A 20,532-nucleotide genomic window follows, 5' to 3' on the forward strand; every position below is an offset into this window, starting at 1 on the left:
GTCAGGACTCCCAGCCTTGCAGGGAAGGGGGTGCTGGACACCCCACACTTGGCAGGACACAGGGCAGCTGGAAATGGGGCTGTGAACAGTGGGGCTGGGGAGCAAGGTGCCACCAAGCTGGGGCCCTGAGGACTCTGCTCCCCCCACACTGTGGGTGTGCAGGAATGGGGCCCTTGGTGCTGCAGCACTCATGGGGACTGCCCTGCCCAGAGGGAGGAGGTGACTCTGATGTTGGGGTACCCCTGAGCACACAGTGGTGAGTGGTGGTCCCAGCCAGGTGCCCTGCAGGGTCCCAGCCCCTCCTGAGCATGGAGGGGCTCTTGGTGCCACACCAGAGGGGCCCATGCTCAGACCCTGCGGTGAGGGAGCCCCCAGACTCTTCAGCATTCTTGTGGTGTGAGTACAGGGCCAAGGAGGGCCACAGAACTCCACTGTGGGGGTGCAGACAGCAGAGCCCCCCTCCCTCCTGACTCCCCTCAGGGACAGCCACACGTTTGGTGCTGCCTAGCCAAAGGGAGCCTGAAGCACTGGCTCAGGCTGCTTGCCCATCTCAGGGCTCACCCTGGGGGTGTCACAGGGTCTGCGACATGACCACAATGGCACCCATGAGCTTTGCACGGCCCCACAGACACCACGGACACAGGGATTAGCACATCTCAGTTTAATCCCACACCTCATCCCAGCGAGGTTCCCTCCCTCCCGACACCGCCAGCGGCATCCTGCAGGGCACAGCCCTGTCCCCAGCGAGGAGCAGTTCATGTCCAGGGGCTCAGCCCCGCTATGGCAGCACCACGATCTTCTTCTCCAGGGTCTGCGGGGGGAACAGGACCCTCCTCATGGCAGCGTCCAGCTCCTCCAGCGCCAGCTGCGCGTGCAGCACGGTGGCGGCGTCGCGCTCGGCCGTGGCCACGTGCTTCAGCAGGCGGTACAGGTCCCGCAGCACGTCCCGCAGCACCTGGGCACGGCACGGGGCAGGGATGGGCTCAGCATCGCCCCTGGGCACGCTGGGACTGCCCCTTCCCCGGGCACCGACCACCCAGCCCCCGTGACTCAGTTTCCCCACTGTGGTGATCCCACAGCCCAGGGGCACGGGGGCATGTCGGGATCCCGGCCGTGGGGATTCCCCTGGGGAACCGGCTGGCTCCCCCGCGGGAGCTGAGTCCCAACACGCTCGTTACTGGGAACTGCGGAGGGAGGCCGCAGCGTGGAAAAACCGGGCATTTCCAAGGCAAATCAGTGAGGAACAACTCCCACAGCTCCCCAGAGCTGGCACTGCCCCAGCATGGCGTGGCACTGTCCATGGCACAGCCCAGCAGCTCAGAGGGACACCCCACAAAGCCCCCCTTCCCCAGGATCTGCTGGGGGAACCCTTTAGTGGGGGATGCCCAAACTGGGCATCTCAGTGCCTTGGGACTTTCCCTGGAAGCCGCTTGGCAATGAGCCCTGCAGCCCCTACAGAGCACGGGCCCTCCCCAAGGTGTGCCCAGGAGCCCCCTGGGGGCTGTCCCTGCCCCAGGGACCAGCAGGGCTGACCCACCTCGGTGACCTTCTCACTCAGCCCCCGCAGCAGCAGCACCACCACGTGCACAGCGGCTCTTCGCACTTCAGCCTCGGGGTCTGTGCGGGCTATGGCTGTCACACAGCAGGTGACCTGTGGGGACAGGGCAGGGGGCATCACCAGGGGCTGAGAGACGCAGGGGATCCCATGGAGCAGCCACTGCCGTGCTGGCAATGCCCCAAGAACGAGGATGGGACTCCATGCCCTGTTGGGTGCAGGCTCCCAGCAGCTTCCCCAGGGCCAGGCGCACATGGATGCTGTACAAGAGTCTGTATAAAAATCAGGCAGAGCCAAAGGAATCTAATTAAATCCCGGCAGTGACAGCCGGGAGAATTAGCAGAGCTCGCACCTTCCCAAAATAGCAGCGTGTGGCTCACTGGCATCACATCAACTGCCGGGATCCACCGGTGCCGAGCGGGAATGGAGCAGCCCCGGTGCCAAAGCCACGGTGTCTCACTCCAGGAGCACCGGAGGGGGCGGGCAGTGAAGCTCCCGTGGGGCACAGACCCATGGCTCCAGGGCTGCTGGCTCACCCCACTGGGATCTCCCAGCAGCTCCCAAAGCTGAATCTCACCCACAGCCTGCAGCCGGGGCGGGTGAGGGCCAGCGCCTGATACTGATGATAACCATCATGATAATTAAGATAACGGGAGAGTAACAAGGTGTCATTAAGCGGGAGGTGTCTCTGGCAGGCACCACTTGTGCCCCCAGGTCTCCTCTGGCAATGGCTGCCATGGGTGGAGCAGGCACCAAAAACCAGGGCTAGAAGGCTGGAACCTCCCTAGTGCTTGCTTCAGGCCCCGTCACTCTTATACCCCACAATATCAGCAATTATCACTCATATCCTTAATGGAAATGTCCCGTTTCCATACGGAAATGTCCCATTTCCACGTCCCCAGCAGCCCAACCATGTGCTAACAAATGCAGCGTTAAGGAGAGGCCCGGCGCTGCCCAGGCAGGGTGAGGGCCAGGGTCAGGATGGGGCCGTACCTCGTGGATGATGGATCCCAGCTGGAAGCCCAGGTGCTGGCAGAGCTCGCCCAGGTTGGAGAGGCTGCTGGCCCTGAGGGCTCCGTCGGGATCGCGGGCTCCCCGCAGGAAGGCGCGGATCAGCGGCTCCCGGTGCCGGAACACCATGTCCCCTGCCAGAGAGCAGAGCCCGTGTCACCCTGCCTGCCACGGCTCCTCTGGGAACAGATGGCTGGGGCAGCTGCCTTGCAGCACCACTCAACAGCTGCATGCAACATCTGGAGTGTGGCTGTGCCCTCAGCACACACCCCGTGGCACAGAACCTGGGGCTCTTTGGCACATTCCAGTCCTCCCATGGGGTCACTCACGGTCCTGCAGACACACCGAGTGTGAATCTCAAATTCTGACACCATCCAGACCCAATCCCCTGCCCCAATTAGCACACAGAGGTGCTGTGGATGTGTGAGCTGCTAATGAGAGCTCACACCTGTGCTCAGCATCCACAACCATCCCAGGAGTGTGGTCACCCCACAGCAGCTGTGAGCCCCACGGTGTGGACACACCTCCTACCAGCCAGGGCCTTGAGGGCTGGAAAGAAAGCTCCAGAAGGCCAGCTGGCCTGTAAATTCTGTTTTTTCAGCTCTCTCAAGCTCTGGAAACTCCTCGGACAATGGTGTCCTGTAGCAGATGGAGGCACTGGGGTGGATGCCCCCAGGGTGTGGGGACAAGAATGATCCTTGGGGCAGTGGAAACCCCACCACCCTGCAAGTGGGGCTCAGGCTGGGGACTGGCACAGGGTGGGGGAGCACAGGGCAGCCCTGTGATGCCAAGGACTTGCTGGGGATGTCTCATGCTCTGTGCCTGCACCCCAGGACATGGAATTACAGCAGTGTGAGCAGTGCAGGGTGATCTGAGCGGGATCCCCTCCGCAGGCAGCAGTGCACCAGCCTCTGTGCCAGACAGCCACAGAAGGGGCATGCAACACTTCCTTTCCCCTCCTAGATAGGGAAAGCCACTCCAGTGGGACAGAAAACAGGGCTGGGCACAGGGCCGGAGCGGGGCACGATGGGTTCTTGGCAGAGCAGGAGAGCTCAGAGCCACAGAGAGCTGTGGAGGGATCCTGGAAGTGCTGGATAAATCCTTGCTCTCAGGTGCTGAAGCTCTGCAACAGGAACAACCTGGTGCAATTTATTCTATAAATACGCCGGCGAGCCGGGACGCGCCGGAGCAGCTCCTGGGGCACCGTGGGGAGAGCCAGGGCAGGACGTGCCACTGTCCTTGGGGCAGGATGTGCCACCATCCTTGGAGCAGGACGTGCCACCATCCCTGGGGCAGGACGTGCCACCATCCATCCCCAGGGCAGGACGTGCCACTGTCCTTGGGGCAGGATGTGCCACCATCCTTGGAGCAGGACGTGCCACCATCCCTGGGCTGACGTGCCACTGTCCTTGGGGCAGGATGTGCCACCATCCTTGGAGCAGGACGTGCCACCATCCCTGGGGCAGGACGTGCCACCATCACCATTCCCAGGGGCATGCCCAGCCAAGGCACAGAGTGCCCACCCAGTGACCAGGGAGCTCTGCCTGGCTGCCCCAGCACCATGGACACTGCTGCCACCTCCCTGGCCATGCACAGCTCCAGCTGTGTGCTCTGCCGGCCAGGCCTCCTCCACAGAGGCAGACAAGGCATTGTAGGACGTGTCCCAACAGCAGATGCCAGAAAGGCATCATCCAGCTTCCACCTCTGAGCCCGGCGTGTCCGGGCGCTTCCCGGCAGTCTCCAAGCCTGGTGCTGCCGACCAAGGGGATGGAGGGCTGCTGGCAGGACCCCTCACCCTGCTCCTGCTGCTGCCAAACCCCTGCCAGCTTCTCTTGGGCTTTCAAACCCTTCTCACCCTCTGACAACAAAATTCCCCTGTGGGCTTTCCCCCCGGTAATGGTGAGGCCGAGCAGTGCTGTGGCTGCTGGCAGCGGGCAGTGCCATGCCCACGGCCAGGGACTCACCCAGTGCCCGGGTGACACGCATCAGCACCTCGCCCAGCTTCATCCTGGTGACAGCAGCCATGGTGTCCTCCTTGCCCTGTGCTGGGCGCTCGTACTGTGCCAGCAGGACGGGCAGAATCCGCTCTGGATACTCACTGGAGAGCAGGGCAACACCTGCAGGGGAGAAAAACTGGAAAATCAGTAATTTAGCAGCTGGCAGCAGGTGTCCACTCCCTGCTGCTGGGTATGCCCTTTGACCAGTGAGGACCTGATGGGCACTGCAGCCAATGCTTGGCACAGGGTCTGGTCACTGCTCCCAGCTCTTGGCCATCAGCACACGGTGCCAGTGTGTCTCTGTCCCTGCTGCATTTACCTGGCCCAGACTGGGAGCAGAAAGCAGTGTGTGCTGCTTGCCCGCTGCATCTCCCAGGGGCTGATGAGACATCAGATCCCAGATGCAGGGATCAGATCCTTCTCCAGCTCCAATGCCCTCCCCTGAACACACTCCAGCCCCTCAATGACTGTCTCGTCATGAGGGGCCCAAAACTGACCCCAGGATTGCAGGTGTGATGTCCAGCACATCAGGAATACACCACTGGAGTCTGGCTCTGTGAAACCCAGCGGTGCCACAACCCCTGGCTCAGCCCCAGCCCTGCTGCTGTGCCAGGGAGCAAGTGGGATATGGGGACCCATCTGGCACAGCCCCCAGGCCTGTGCTTGGCACGGCACGGCTCGGCAGGGCACAGGTGCCAGTGAGTCAGTGCTGCAGGAACCCACCAGGGTTAATCATGGCAGCTGCAGCGTGTTAATCACTGCACGTTAATCACTGCACGTTACAGCCTTTGTGCTGCAGCCCCGGGCAAGGACAGGCCCGGCGCTCTCAAGACCGTACAGGCAGGGGAAGCACGGCATGAGCTCCTTTCCCAGCTGCTGCCAAAGGTTACCGACCCCACGGCAGCGGTGCCAGCGTGGCTGCGGGCCCGGGGCATGGCACACATCCCCTGCACGGAGCCCAGGGCGCTGTGACCATGCAGTGTCACACAGGGCACACGCAGGCACCGCTGCAGAAACACCTGCCTGCAATCCCACGGGCAGCCAGAGCTGTGGGGCTGTGCCGAGCGTGCTGGGGCAAGCACTGACCTGAGGGTTTCCTAGGAAGGGCTGTGAGTACTCAGCAGCTGCCACCTTGGCAGAGCCCTGAGGGAGCACCAGTGGGTGCCCCACGTCCTGGTCCTGTGCCAGCCCCAGCTGAACAGACCCCTCCGTGGGTGCTGGGGCTGTGCCCACGCTGTACTGGAACTGCAGCCCCAGCCTGTGGCACAGACCTGGCACAGGGATGGAGACCAGCTCCAGGGAGTAAGAATAACTGGGAGATGAAGTCTCCAGCTTCAGGAACTCGGCATAGAGCCCACGTGTGGCCCCAGGCTTGATGGAACAGCACAAAGCCACAACCTGGGAGGGCAGGAGATGCCAAGCCCTCAGCCTGGCCATGGCTCTGCTGCTCTCCACTCCCAGGGCACAGCACAAACCCTCCCTGACAAAGGGCTGGCACTCGCCCGGACAGGCACTGCTCACCTTGGATGGCTGAGAGGTACACAAAGGCGTCCTCGTGCTGCACATTCTCCAGGAACACCTGGAAGGAAGGAAGCAAAGTGCCACCAGCAGTGACCCAGCAAGGCCAGAGGGCTCCAGTAATGGTGACCATCTCCAGCCTGATGGCCTGTCCAGCCCCAGCTCTGCTGGTGGGGACACTGCAGGGGACAGGGACCGAGCAAGGGACAGGGACCTCAGCAGGAGCCCGGTACCTGCAGCAGCTTCTCCTGCAGCCGAACTGCCTCTGGATCCCTCTGTGTGACCAGGCTGGCGAGGTGGCGCAGGGCAGCAGCCCGGGCGGGGGGCTGGGGGTCGCAGGCTGACTCCAGCAGCTCCTGCAGCCCACCCGGGGCTGGGCTGTGGGCTCGGGGGGCTGCAGAGGCACCGGGATCACGGCCCCTGCTCTGCCCCGTGCTGCTGCTGTCCCTGTGAGCCGGGGGGCTGGGGGCTCTGCCTGCAGGGCTCGGTGCCGCCGTGCCAGGCTGCGTGCCCATCAGCCCGTGGGCGGCGGTGCCCAGCGAGCCGGCCGAGCAGGCGCCGTGGGTGAGGATGGCGATGCGCAGGTCCGAGGCCAGCTCCTGGGTCAGGGGCTCGGGGTAGCTGCGGGACAGCTCCTCCAGCAGCGGCACCAGGCGCTTCAGCACCGCGAAATCGCTGGATTTCAGCTGGCAGGGAGAGGGGCAGCGCTGGCTGTGAGCCATGGAACCAGGGCTCACCCCCTGGCATGCTGCCTGGAGGGTGGGCATGGGGGTGAGGAGCCCCAGAGCCCATCCCCAGGTCGGGAACTGGGCTCTGGGCACCACGAGCTCCTCTCAGCCCAGCGCCAATCCCAGCCCTGGCAGCAGCCATGGGAGAAGGTGGGAAGCACGTGAACATGAAGAACAGCAGGGTCTGGGTATGGGGACCAAACCAGGGACATCTCTCCCACCAGCTCCCTAGCACAGTTCCACACAAACCAGTCTCCCTGTCCCGTGCAGCTCCCCAGCACAATTCCACACAAATTCAGTGTGGAATCCACACTTGCCATAAATCCTGCCTGGAAGGACACTCCCAGCACAGCAGCCATGAGCTGTCCTGAGCTGGAGAAGCTCTTGCCCTAACCTGGATTTAACTGCTAAAATCTGGGATGTGAGGCCTAAAAGAGGGTGCTTCAGCAGAGATTTTGGATGGTTGCATAAAACCCCTTGCCTGCTGAAAGCCAAACAGCTCTGCAGCTCCTTCCAAAACCTTTCACATTCCATGTCCCAAATTATGTCACTCCCATTAATGCAAAAGTGGGAGCAGGAACTCGGTTGGGAGGGGCCCACTGCAGCCACAAGACTCTGGCTTTAACTTCTCTTCAACTACAGTTCTTTTCCCAGTATTAGAAATTTAGCAATAAGAGACAATAAATAATCTTTTTCTGTTAACAGCTGGATGTTCCTTAGGGCAAATCCAGGGATGAAACAAACCCAGCAGCTCCGTGATGGCAGCACGTTAATGGAAGTGCCATTGCTCCCCATGGCAGCTCACTGAGTGACACAGAGCTCACATATATATAGGCATTACAAGGTAACTGAGAGATATAAATAACAATATAAATATGTATAAAATGTAAATATAAAAGTATAAGGGGATTTTCAAGGGTACAGCCCACAAGGGAAGTTCACAACACTCTGCAGCCAGAGTCTGTGACCGTGTGGGGATGCAGAGAGTGCAGGGCTGGTATTTAAAGATGCTGTATGTGACTGCACTGTTCTGACAGTGCCATTTTAGGAGAGATTATCAATTAGTTCATTGGGCTCTTGGGGGGTGCCGTGCTCTGATTGAATCCTTGGTCAGTACCCTGGCACCACCCCAGGGAAAAAAAATTATATATCTTTATCTCTAGATGTATTTACAGGCTGTGACCGAGCAGGGACCCTGAGCCAGGGCACCCTTGGCTGGCCATGGCAGTGCCAGCCCCACATCCCACACCCCAAACCCCAAACCCCTCACCTGGACGGCCCCGCCGAGCACGGCGGCCACGAGCCCCATGGCCATGGCGAGGGTCTGCGCCTCGGCCGCCGCGCCGGGGCCCTGAGCAGGGTGGGCACAGGCTCGCTGCAGCACGGCTGCCAGGAACTGCTGCACCTGCAGAGGAATGGCATCAGCAGCAGGGACAGCCCGGGGCAGCCCCTGCAGCTCCTGAGCACAGCCGGGTGTCCCTGTCACACACAGTCCCCAGCACAATCCCACACAAACCAGGTCCCTGTCCCAGAACTGCCCAGCACAATCCCACACAAACCAGGTCCCTGTCCCAGAACTCCCCAGCACAATCCCACACAAACCAGGTCTGTCCCTGAATCCCCACATCCACACAACAGATCTGTCATGCCCAGCACAATCCCACACAAACCAGGTCCCTGTCCCAGAACTCCCCAGCACAATCCCACACAAACCAGGTCCCTGTCACACACAGTCCCCAGCACAATCCCACACAAACCAGTGTCCCTGTCACACAGCTCCCCAGCACAATCCCACACAAACCAGTGTCCCTGTCACACAGCTCCCAGACATCCCCACAAACAGGTCCTGTCCCAGAACCCAACATCCCACACAAACCAGTGTCCCTGTCCCAGAACTCCCCAGAACAATCCCACACAAACCAGTGTCTCTGTCCCACAGCTCCCCAGCACAATCCCACTCAAACCAGGTACCTGTCCCAGAACTCCCAGCAAATCCCCACAACCAGGTCCTGTCACACACAGTCCCTAGCACAATCCACACAAACATGTCCTGTCACACAGCTCCCAGCACAATCCCACACAAACCAGTGTCCCTGTCCCAGAACTGCCCAGCACAATCCCACACAAATTCAAGGAGTGCTCAGACCCTGCTGTCAGGGATGCACAGGGTTGCATTACTGGGGTGTCTGTTCAGGGCCAGGAGTTGGACTCAATGATCCTGGTGGGTCCCTTCTAATTCAGAATATTCTATCATTCTGTAATTCTGTGAAACACTTCCCATTTTCCTCCTGTTGCTGCTCAGCCAAGTCACGTCCACAACTGGGACAAGGTGATGGTCAATCTGGGGGGGTCTCTCAGCTGCAGAAGCCCCCCTGGGGCTGGAGGAACAGAGGGATCCCAGCTCCATCCCTGCCTCCTGCCTGGCTCCACCATGGGATGGAAGCTGGGATAGTCCCAAAGGGGAGCTCAGGGTGGGTGTGTATGGAATTGCCCTAGGTAAAGGCTTGGAAATCCCAGAGCCAAGGAGCTCCAGCCCCTGTCTGCAATCCTCCACACCAGCCTCCCCCTTATCCTGCACAGCTGACACCCCAGCTGAGCCATTTCCTGTGTTCTCACTTACTTTGGGATCTTTCCCACAATATTTTTATTCCACATGTAACGATCCTGCCTGGTTGGCATTGGCCTTCTCCACACTTGGCACCAACACCTCTGATCCCACAGGCATCCTGCCTTCCTAACAGATCCTGAAATGAGGGAGTTGATGTTCTCCACGCCTTATCTTCTCCCAGACAAGCCTGGGAAGGGTTTGGATCAGGGTCACTCCTACCTAACAGGTGTGTTGCAACAGAGGAGGAACTATTGTGTTCCTCTTCCAGAAAACAAAGCATGAGGGCAACAAGGTCCTCTTGCACCAAATTCCAAACTTCCACCCCCAGGGCACTGGGTGCAGGCAGGATTTCCTCCTCAGCTGCCAGATTCCTTAAGCAAGGAGGGAGGCTGTGGGAAAAGGCTGCATAAAAGGCTCAGGTACCCGCTGGGATAATTATTCCAGAGAAGAAATTCCATCAAACAGCAAGTAAGTAAAAAAAAAAAAAAAATTGCAATATTTGCTCTCACAACACAGTGACACATGAGCTGGAGGGGTTGCAGTTATATTTAATATTTAAAAAAAGAAAAATTGTGAATAAATAACAGTAGGTTGCAACTGCAAAAACTTAAAACTTAAAAAAATAATCTAGAAAAAAAACTTTTTTAAAGTGGGAGGGAAAAAAGAAAAATAAAACACTGGGGCACAGCTGTGTCTCAGGCAGGAGGAGAGAATCCTTGGTGCAGTGAGGAAATCAAGCTGACCTTGGTTATGGAGGAGAATACATAAATAAAATAAATGTGCAGCTGGGGGGGCACAGCAGCTGCTGCTCCTGGGCTCCAGCTTTGGGAGGATGGACCCCACTTGCTCCCAGCCCATTAGGGCCCCCAAACACCCCAGGGAACCCCTGAGTGCAGAACCTGCTCAAAGCCTGTCCCTGTCCCTGTCCCGGCCCAGGGCCTCGCTGAAACACAACCCAGGCAGGAGATAATGGATTTCTTGTCTGCATTTCTTTGGTGGTGGGTTTGCATCCCAGACTCCTGGCTGGACCCTGGCAAAGCCCTTCCCCATTTCCCAGCGCCTCTGGGCCCGGCGGGTGGGTGTGATGGAGGCAGGTGGGGACAAAGCTGGGCTGGCCATGTCCCCTCTGCTGCTGCCGAGCACACAAAGGCTCCTTTGTCCCGCAGGAAACGTGAGGAAACCTGCCTGAGCCATGAACAGCCCTGCCCACGGCAGCACGGGGAGCTGGCATGGCCAGGGCACTGGGGAAACAGCAATAAACCCCAGCAGGAGGAAGCTGAAAGCCACAGGATCTGCAGGGATCTGCAGGGATCCAGAGGGGAGTGCCAGGCTGCCCTCGGTGCCAGCTGCCTTCCAGACTGACCCCATCCAGGGCAGGCTCAGGGGAAAGACTGTAAATATCCTTTTTGGGACCAAGGGGCACCAGTGGCCTTCGAAATGACAATATTTAATAAATTTGGCACTGCCCACTCATGAATGTAGGAGCATAGTTGTGCTAATCAGGTTGCTCCCATCCAACCTGGCCTTGGGTACCTCCAGGGATGGCACAGCCACAGCTTCTCTGGGCAACCTGTGCCAGGGCCTCACCACCCTCACAGGGAGGAATTTCTTCAGTGTACCCCTTCTAACCCTGCCCTCTGTCAGGGGGAAGCCATTCCCCTTGGTCCTGTCACCCCCTTGTACAAAGTCCCTGTCCAGCTCTCTGGGAGCTCCTTTAAGGACTCAAAGTTGCTCTAAAAGTCACTCTGGGCCCTTCTCTTCCCCAGGCTGAGCAATCCCAGCTCCTTCAGCCCTTGCCCCTGGCAGTGCTCATTTGATGCCCTCAGGCTTTGCCCACCAACCTGCTCGATGTCAGTGAACACGGTGTCCGAGACGCCCTGGCACAGCGCGGCCACCAGCTGCAGGACCAGCAGCTTCCTCCCCTGCCTGGCCTGGTGCTGCTCCAGCTCCAGCAAACTCCCTCCAGGCTCCACAGCTGGGTTTGGAGCCTCCTCATCCTCCGCAGCCACCTGAGTCAGCTCCTGCCGGGAAGGGAGGGCAGGCATGGGTTAAACATTGGGTTAAACACTGGGCCAGCAATGCCAGGTGACTCCTCACACCAGCACCACCCTGCAGCTGCTGGATGAAGGGTTCTGAGAGCTGCCCACAGCTCCTGGGTGTCCCATCCCTATCCCCTCCTGGGACTATGGGCTGGGGAACAGAATCCCAGTCCAACCCAGGCCTGGGGGGAAGAGTGGGGGCTCCAAGTGAGATCAAAGGAAGCAGGTATGGATGGGGCCCCTCTTCTGGAGCCAAGGAAGCAACAGGGATTATTCCCAGCCTCCAACACACTTCAGACATGCTCCTGTAGTTAAAACAGCCCAGGGGGAGGATGAGGGTTAACCCCTTCAGGGATAGGGCTGCTCCCACTCCTTGGCTCCCACCCAGCACACAGGGCTGCTCCAGCACACACCACGCCCCAGCACACACAGGGGATGATCCCCCTTTTGCCTTCTGCTTGTCCAGGGAACCCCTTCCCACAGGCATGCCCCAACCAGGGGCTGGCTGCCCTCACCTTCAGGCAGTGGATGAAGAAGTCTCCAGCCAGACCACTCTTCTGGCAGTGGGACAGGAGCTCCACCAAGCTCTCCACATGGCACTGCTCCAAGGAGATCTTCTGGTACAGGGCCTCATCTTCATCGCTGGAACAGGTCACTGTGCCACCAGCACAAACACCCCCAGAACCCCTGGCACCCAGCCTGCAGGGCATGGTGAAATCCCAGGCTGCCTTTCCCTGGAAGCCTTCCTTCCCAGCACTTCCCAGCACAGCCTCGAGGCAGCTGAGCCAAACACTGCCCAGGTCATTTGGGCTCTGCTTATTAACTAACCTGCACTCATTAACACAAACCATGAGCCCAAAACATACATTTCATCCAGCCCATAAACACCATGATTAGTGCTGGGTAAGTTAGGCAGAGCTGTGGCAGCAGGGCATGGGCAGAGCCAGTATGGAACACGTTTAAAGTAGTCTCAGTTTAAGCAAGGCAGAGCTGCTTCTAATTCTGGCCCTGGAGTAGCTAAAGTTTATAAAAAGGCTGGAGAGGGACTTTGAGCAAGGGCATGGAGTGACAGGACAAGGGGGAATGGCTTCCCACCGACCAAAGGTGGGTTAGATGGGATAATGGGAAGGAATCCTTCCCTGTGAGGGTGGGGAAACCCTGGCAGGGGCTGCCCACAGCAGCTGTGGCTGCCCCATCCTTGGAAGGGCCTCAGACCAGGCTGGACAGGGCTTGGAGCACCCTGGGATAGTGGAAGGTGTCCCTGCCCATGGCATGGGGCAGAACAAGATGAGCTTTAAGGTCTTTTCCAACCCAAACCAGTCTGTAATTCTAACTCAGGTCAGGAAAAGCTTGAAAAGAAGCCAAACCAAACGTATTTGTGGGGATTTTGCTGCATGTGCCACCAGCTCCCAGCACACCCCTGGCACAGCTGTGCCCCTGCCTGCCCCCAGTGCTGCCCTGGCAGCTCACAGCCCCTCTGCTCAATGCCAGCCTCCTGCTGCTGGCCATCCCAGCCTGCGTGGCTGGAGACTAAAGGCTGCAGTTAACTCCCAGCATGGGCAGCTCTGCCTCCCCTCAGAGGCCATCTGCCCACACCAGAGGAGCTCTGTGACGCTGGCACTGCCACCGTCTGTGCTGTGACCGTGCCACCTGTGCCCGAGGGACTCTGCTCACGGTGTCACCACACAGGCTGGGGCTGGGGGCTGGAATCTGGGGGGTGTTGAGATTGGAAAGGCACATCCCCTTCCCAGACACTGCACAGCAGGCAGGCAGGAGTGCACAGCAACGCTCAGGTGGAGCGTGATGCTTTGTGTGGCTGCAAGTCAGAGCTCCGCACCATGTCCAGGGAACCTGGGGGCTGTGCTGGCTCAGTGGAAGTGTCACCTGCCCGAGCCTGAAGGGATGAGACCCTGTGGGATGGATCTGTCAGCCCCTGCTTTGCCTGGGCTCTCTGCCAGGCTTCCCTGGAAAGCCCTGGGTGCCCAGTGACTCAGGGACTGCCCCACAGCACTCCCCTGATGGTTGGGGCTGTGTGGAAGTGTCACTGAGCCTGAAGGGATGAGACCCTGTGGGATGGCTCTGCTTTGCCCAGGCTCTCTGCCAGGGAAGCCCTGGGTGCCCAGTGCCTCGGGGACTGCCCCACAGCACTCACCTGATGGTTTCCTGCAGGACGACGGCAGCACCGCCCTCGCTGCCCACCTGGAGCTGGCACCGTGGGTGCAGGGTGGGCACGTGGCTGCTCAGCCCAGCCAGGCCCCCCAGCACAGCCAGGGCCTGCTCCCGCTCTGCCTTCTCCAGGAACCACAGCAGGATGTCCTGGCACGGGGAGCTGCAAGGGGAAAGGAGCCAGTGGTGACACTGCTCTGCCCACTGCACCTTCCCTGTGCGGCTTTGGGATGAGGGACGTGGCTGGAGTGCCCTGGAGCAGCCCTCCCTGCGATGCTCCAGCTCCTGGCTCTGGCAGCTGAAGCATTTGTGCCTGTTCTAAGGGAATCAGCAGCACACCCTGCCCTTCTGGCGCTCCCAGATGGAAGGATTTGGGTTCCTCCACACTTCAGGCTGGCAAGGAAGCGCTGTGAACACCCTTGGCACGCCCTGCCTGCGCCTCAGGCTGAGGTGACAAGGGCTGGTGGCAGTGCCAAGGGAGAGGAGGAAGGAGATGGGAGCACTGAGGTGGCACGGGGAGCCCTGCCAAGGGAAGAAGCAGGTTAATGAGGTGGAGCAGCCACACTGGGCCGTGCCAGGGGTCTGGAAACCTGAGCACTTCCAGGCAGCTGTGGGTTCAGCCATCCCTGCCAAATTCCTGAGCAGAGGAAGCAGTGACTGCTGGCCCAGCAGCAGCAGCAGCTTGAGCCTGGCGTGTCCCACAGCCTGTCACGGCACTCGCTGCTCTTTGGGGTGATTAACGAGGCCTTTAATATTAAACAGCACAGGCTGTGTGTGCACACACCTTTTAGGGAAAGCCTGCACACGCCAGCATCACCAGAGCACTGTGTAATCCCACCAGGAATATTTTCACCAGGCTGGTCCTGACTGCAGGGACAGCCTGGGGGACCACAGAGAGAGGACAGGCAGCACTGGGCACCCCTGTCCCTGCCACAGCTGGCATGTGTGGTGCCTCCCACCAGTCATGGGGAGCTGGGCATGCTGTGGGCATCAGCTGCCAGGATTGTACCAGAACAGTGATTCCAGATTGGAGAATGATCCCGTACTTCCAAGAGGCAGTGCTTAAACTGTTTTCCCAGTTTTTATGCTATTTGTAGATCTCTCCATCCAGTTTCCAGCATCACTCCCTCCATCCATGGACAACCACAATCCCTGCTCCAGGCAGAGCCACCCTGTGCTCTGAGGGCACGCTCAGCTCTACACAGAACACCCTGGCTCCAGGGAAAACAAAAACTAACGTGAGAACGGGCTGCCAGTGAGGCTGTGTGCTGGCCTGGGGTTGCTGCCTGCTTGGAACAGAGTGCTCTGGGGGGTGGAGGAGGATCTGTGCTCCTGCCTGTGCCCTCTGGCTGCTGGAGGAGGGAGAGCCCAGCAGATGAAACCCCAGCAGGGGCAGAGCACAAAGGCTCCCTTACCGTAAGTATGACACATTCTGCCTGGCGAAGGAATAGAGGGAAAACACCACTCCCAGGACTGGCTGCAGGGATCCCAGCAGCAGGCTCGAGCTGTCATTGCCAACCACAAACACCTACAGAGGGAGAGAGGGGCACAGGGAGGGGAATCAAACACCTGCAGGGCAGAGGGGAGCCCAGGAACGCGTCTGAGCACAGGGCAGCTGCCAGGGAGCATGGTGGAGGGCTCTCTGCCTCTTTCCCTCAGTCTGGAGGCTGCCTTCCCTGATTATGCCACATTCCCTATTAAAACCTGCCTTCAGCACCACCTTTCTCTAGGAATTTGTTTAACCACAGCAGGGCTCCAAGCTACAGGAAGGCTGCAGGCAGTTTTTGTGAAGTCTGCTGCTCAGGAGTAAGGTCCTGGCTTACCCAGGGATGCAACAGGTCCCCTGGCATGAGCAAATCTTCACTGCCTGCAAATCTCAAACACAGAGATCAGTCACCAGCAGGGCAGCTGGGCTGGTGGGTGCTGAGCTGAGGCACTGGGCTGCTCAGGCTCTGGGAATGTTGTTGGTGCTCAGGGGAGCATTACAGGGGCTTTGGGGATGCTGTGGAGGCTCTGGAGGGGCTGTAGAGGCTCTTGGGGGGGCTAGAGGGGCTCAGGGGTGACTGCAGAGCCCTGCACCTCACCCAGCACCCTCCCCAGAGGCTGAGAAATGGTGCCCAAGGGCCCTGCCCTGCTGCACTGCTGCACACAGAGCTGTTTTCATGTGCTAATCCCCACGGAGCCATTCCTCCTCCCCAGACCCTTGTGTACACAAAGGCTCCCGATGAAGCCCCAAGGATGGTTTCTCACTAAGCATCAAATGACACTTGTTAGGCAAGAAACCCCCACCCCAAACCTGGGGTCCCCTCACTAATCTGGCTGCTGTCAGGCCCCCAGTGCTCTGCCATTAGGGAGGGACCCACCCCAACCCCCCCAGCACTGCTCTGGGAGGGAGCAGCCCTCCAGACCGGTCTCTGCCTGCCAGCCAGTTACAACAGATCATTACTGGGAAAATACACAACAATCCCAGCATTTAAGAGCTTAGCCTGCCTCGGGGCATGCCAGGAAGCAAGTCACCAGCTCCTGAAATTTGAATTCCTGGAGTGGAGATGTCCTTGTGGGCTGGAACGTGCAGCAGGAAGCTGCTGGAGCCTGCAGGGTGGCACTGGGGTTACTGGGGGGATGGCAGGAAATGAGTTATGAGGGGAGCTGTCACAGGAGACACCTCCACAAAGCCCTCACCCTTCTCAGGAAGCACAAGGACGGACCTCACCATCCCTCAATGCCAAGATCTGTGCTCCAAGGAAAGCTCAGAGCTCCTCACAGGGCCTAAGGGGGCTCCAAGGGGGCTGGAGAGGGACTTTGGACAGGGGACAGAGTGACAGGACAAGGAGCAACAACTTCCAGCTGCAAGAGGATGGGCTGAATGGGATACTGGAAGGAATCCTTCCTGTGAGGCTGGGGTCCTCCTGCAGATGAAGACCAGACAACTGAGCATGACTGCAGGAGACACTGACTGGGTTTGTGTGGCCCAGCACACACTGAACTGCTCACCAGGTCTCAAACCAGCCTTTTCTCACCCAAAGCAGACATGGTACCTTGAGCACATCTTCCACACAGCAGCCCAGCTCTGCCTCTGGCACCAGCACGGCCCCTGCTGTCAAATCCTGCAGTGCCAGCTCTGAAAGCAAAGGGCACACACATGAGCCCCCAAAACAGCCCAGAACTGCACTCCTTGCACCCCAAAGCACTCCCACAGCTCCCTTCCCTCCCCATGGGAACAGAGCAGCCCTCGTTAGCCATCCTAATTGTGCTGCAGTGTGATAAACCCCCAAGGAGACAGGGAAATAACACAGACCACAACTCCATGATGGATGATTCCCCAGAGAGCTGCTGGCCAGTGTGGGGAACCAGCAGCTTCCGTCTGCAAGCCCAGAACAAGGATGTCAGACTGGGAGAGGCTCCCAAGGAGCACGGGGCAGAGCCAAACTGCTCAGCTGCCACTCTACAGTGACTGCACTCAAACAGGGGTAAATATGGGCTACCCAGACAAACTGACAGGGCCAGCACAGGGAGCTGGGCTGCCACACTGCCCAGCCTGGCCTGAGAAAACTCGAGGGAGTGACAAAAACCAGTGAGGAGCAGAACCAAAGGCTTCCCCAGCCCAAGGAGGTACCTGTGGCCTCGGAGCAGCGGCGCAGCGGCGCCAGCAGGGGCTGCAGCAGGAGCCTCTCTGCCAGCTGGGGCTGCTCCCTGGCCATGCTCAGCACCGTGCTGGTGGCCACACGCTGGAACTGCCGCGCTGACACCTTGTCCTGCACGTGCAGCAAGTCCAGAATCTGCAGGGAAAGGGAAACAGGGATCAGCAGCCCCTCGGAGGGGACAGCCTGGCGCCTCTTGGCAGCCAAGGAGCCACCCATGTGCTGCTTTGCTGGCAGCTGGCGTGACATTCCGTGTGTGGAAGAGCCAGGGCCCTTCCCACACACGCAGGACACCTCTCTGGGTCAGAGCAGGAGCCTGCACCACTCCCAGAGCCAAAGAGCTACACACAGAGCTCTGTGTAGCACAGTGACAAGTCCCTCGTGTGATCAGACAACACCATCCAGCATTTCAATAAAACACGGAAAATTCAAGAGTGGAAACGTCCTACTGCCAGAAAACCATCTCCACGTTGTGCTGGCTTGAGCCAGGCCACACTGGAGCAAAAGGAAGAGCCCCAGCACTCTCCAAGCTGAGAGCTGGCTCTGCATTCCCCAGCAGAGGGGACAAGGGACTTACCTGGGGGCACACCTGTCTGTAGTAGTCCTCGAGGGACAGGCACTGCTGGGGGCAGGCAGCCAGGATCTTCCCAACTGCATCACATTTCCTCCAGTCCAGAGCTGCTGCTTCAGCACCAGCACCACCTACAGCAGCAGCAGAAATCCTGGGTCAGCTCAACCCACGGCCAGCTCTGGCTGAAGCCAGGTGCTCCTAGCCAAAAATTGGATTTTGAGCTTTCATTGCTCTTTCAGGAGACATCTGAACTCAAGGATAGAAAGGGGAAAATTGCTGTGCAAGAGCCCTGATAATGGAAAGCAACTCCTACAGCCAGGTGGGTGAGCCAAAAGGTGGAGAGAGGTTGTGCTTGGGTGGTTGGAGTTGGCCAGATGAGATTTTGGCACTAAAAACTGTGGGATTCAGCTTGTGGAGAGCAACAGCTTCCTTCCCTGGCAGGACATGGAGAGCAGGGGATGGGATGGGTCTCACTGTCCCTACAGCTCTCACAGCCCAGTGCCCAGCACAGCTCCCACCACACTGGCACTGGGACAGGGCACTCCCCAGGACTGATCTGGACACACACACTGTGTGACCCCATCGAGGCACAAACAGGCTTGGAGCCTTCCAGCGTGGCCCTCTAACACATGTGTATCCCAAATCAGAGCAGTTTGGGAGCTCAGTGCAGTCAGAGGCAGTGTCTGTGTGTCACCACGTCACCTCAGCCTGGCACAAGCCAGCCCTTACACCCAGCTCTGTGGCTCTGCTCTTCTGGGGTGAACTGTCTCCAGACACCTCTGAATGTGTGATGCTGGGGCCCAGGGCCCCCCACTCACCGTCTGTGCCCTCCAGGACACCCCGAACCACGGCCTGCACCCCGCTGGGCCTCAGCAGCCTCTCGGAGAGCAGGTGCCCGCAGAGCCGCCGCAGCCAGCCCGGAGCTGCCCCCGGGCACCTCTGCAAGGCAGCAAAGGAGCAGGTGAGGAGCCTGCCTGCACACACCTGTGCCCAGCCCACCCTGGGCACAGCCCATGCTCTGACACAGAGCACAGCACACAGGCTTTGAATTGCTGCTTCATGCAGCGGCACAAAGCAAATCAGGAATTAACGAGAGGTCAGCCCTCAGGTGCTTAGCATGCTGTTCCATCTCTGGAAGTGTCCAAGGCCAGGCTGGATGGGGCTTGGAGCAACCTGGGATGGTGGAAATTGTCCCTGCCCATGATAGAGAGTGGAATGAGATGAACTTTGAGTTCCCTTCCAGGCCAAGCCATTCTGGGATTCTATGATTCTATTACAGGCATTTTCCCATGGGGACTTTCCTAAAACAACACTTAAGAGATTCCCCACCTCCTCCTCCCCAGGATGCTTTGGAACAGCCGCAGAGAGCAGCAGGTGCCCAGTGTCATCCCCCGAGCGGGAAGGGTGAGGTTTGGAGGAGCAGAGGCTGTGCTTGGCCGGGCACGGTGGATGTGGGTGCCAAGCCAAGGTGGCACGTGCGGCGATGACAGTCCCTGACACACCCACACTCCGCTCCTGCCACACACCCAGCAGCCTCCAGCGCTCGGGGACTGGTTTTTAAGGTGTAAGAACATTTCCAGCAGAGCAGCATCCTCGGCGTGTGGGAACCACGGGGGTAGGGACGCTGACAGCCGGTGTCGGGGATGGCCCCGGGTACCTGCTTGGGCTGTCCCTGCAGGACGAGCAGCTCCTGCACGGCCAGCGGCTGGTAAACACGGTCCAAGATATCCCCCAGGGCTTCCCGGCACTGCGCTCGCTCCGCGTCCGAAACGCCCTGGAACAAAACACACCGGGGCTCTGATAAAACAGCTCGGTCCGGGCGGTGTGCCGGTGCCCCGCGGGCTCCCCTCGGCGGGCTCCGTGCCTCCTTTCTCTGACACGGGGCAGGACACGGGAGGAGCGGGCTGGGACACGCACGGCACCCCCGGGGAGCGGGGCACGGGCTGCGAGTGCGGCACGGACCTGGCAGAGGGCGGCGGGGCCGTGTCCCAGCGCGCAGAGCCCGCACAGCAGCAGCCGCAGGTGCCGGGCGAGCAGCGGGGCGCCCAGCGCCGGCAGCCGGGCCAGCTCCACCAGCGCGGCCACGGCGGCGAACAGCCGGGCCCCGCGGCTGCCGGGCGGCGGCCCCAGCGCCGGCCCCGGCCCGAGCCCCGGCGGCAGGTGCGGCAGCAGCCCCAGCCCCACGGCGGCCCGCAGCGCCCGCCGCAGCGCCCGCTCCTGCCCCACGCTCAGCGTGTCGGCGCCGGGCGGCGGCGGCGCCCCGGGAGCGGCGGGGACGGCGGGGGCGGCGGCGAGCGCGGCCAGGCGCTCCTTGAGGCACAGCAGAAGCGCCAGCAGCCCGCAGGCCGCCGCCCAGCCCGGCTCCGGGCCCGCCACCCCGGCCGCCAGCGCGGGCGCCCGGGACAGCACGGCCGTCCGGAGCTGGCGCAGCGCGGCCCAGCCCGCTGCCCCGGACAGCCGCTCCTCCAGCGCCGCCGCGTTCCTGCGCAGCGTCTCCGGGCACAGGGCGCGCTCCTTGCTGGGCTCGGCGGCGCTGTCGCCATCAGCGGGCGGCCCCAACAGGAGCTCCAGCGCCTCCAGCACACGGGCCGGCTCCGGGCCCGGCTGCGCGCCGCCCGCCATGTCCGGAGCGCTCTCGGTGAGCGCCGCCATGCTGCAGAGGGTGGGGAAGGGGCGGGGCCGCCGCCGGCCGCCATCT

General features: G+C 60.3%; 1 protein-coding gene across 1 annotated transcript; it reads right to left on the reverse strand.

Annotated features, from left to right (window-relative positions):
* Positions 1-646: 646 nt before the first annotated feature.
* Positions 647-20,486, reverse strand: TANGO6 (transport and golgi organization 6 homolog). Its single transcript, XM_064723190.1, has 17 exons — positions 19,797-20,486; positions 19,492-19,608; positions 18,653-18,773; positions 17,841-17,965; positions 17,239-17,401; positions 16,661-16,743; positions 15,038-15,150; positions 13,609-13,785; positions 11,972-12,098; positions 11,259-11,438; positions 8,080-8,214; positions 6,315-6,767; positions 6,085-6,142; positions 4,531-4,683; positions 2,549-2,700; positions 1,538-1,651; positions 647-955 (listed from the first exon to the last, which is right to left on the reverse strand). Exons 1-17 carry the CDS (start codon positions 20,484-20,486, stop codon positions 779-781), a joined length of 3,138 nt encoding a protein of 1,045 aa, XP_064579260.1. The 3' UTR covers positions 647-778.
* Between the last annotated feature and the right edge of the window lie 46 nt (positions 20,487-20,532).

Source organism: Zonotrichia leucophrys, chromosome 11 (assembly GCF_028769735.1).
Source record: "Zonotrichia leucophrys gambelii isolate GWCS_2022_RI chromosome 11, RI_Zleu_2.0, whole genome shotgun sequence".
Taxonomy (NCBI): domain Eukaryota; kingdom Metazoa; phylum Chordata; class Aves; order Passeriformes; family Passerellidae; genus Zonotrichia; species Zonotrichia leucophrys.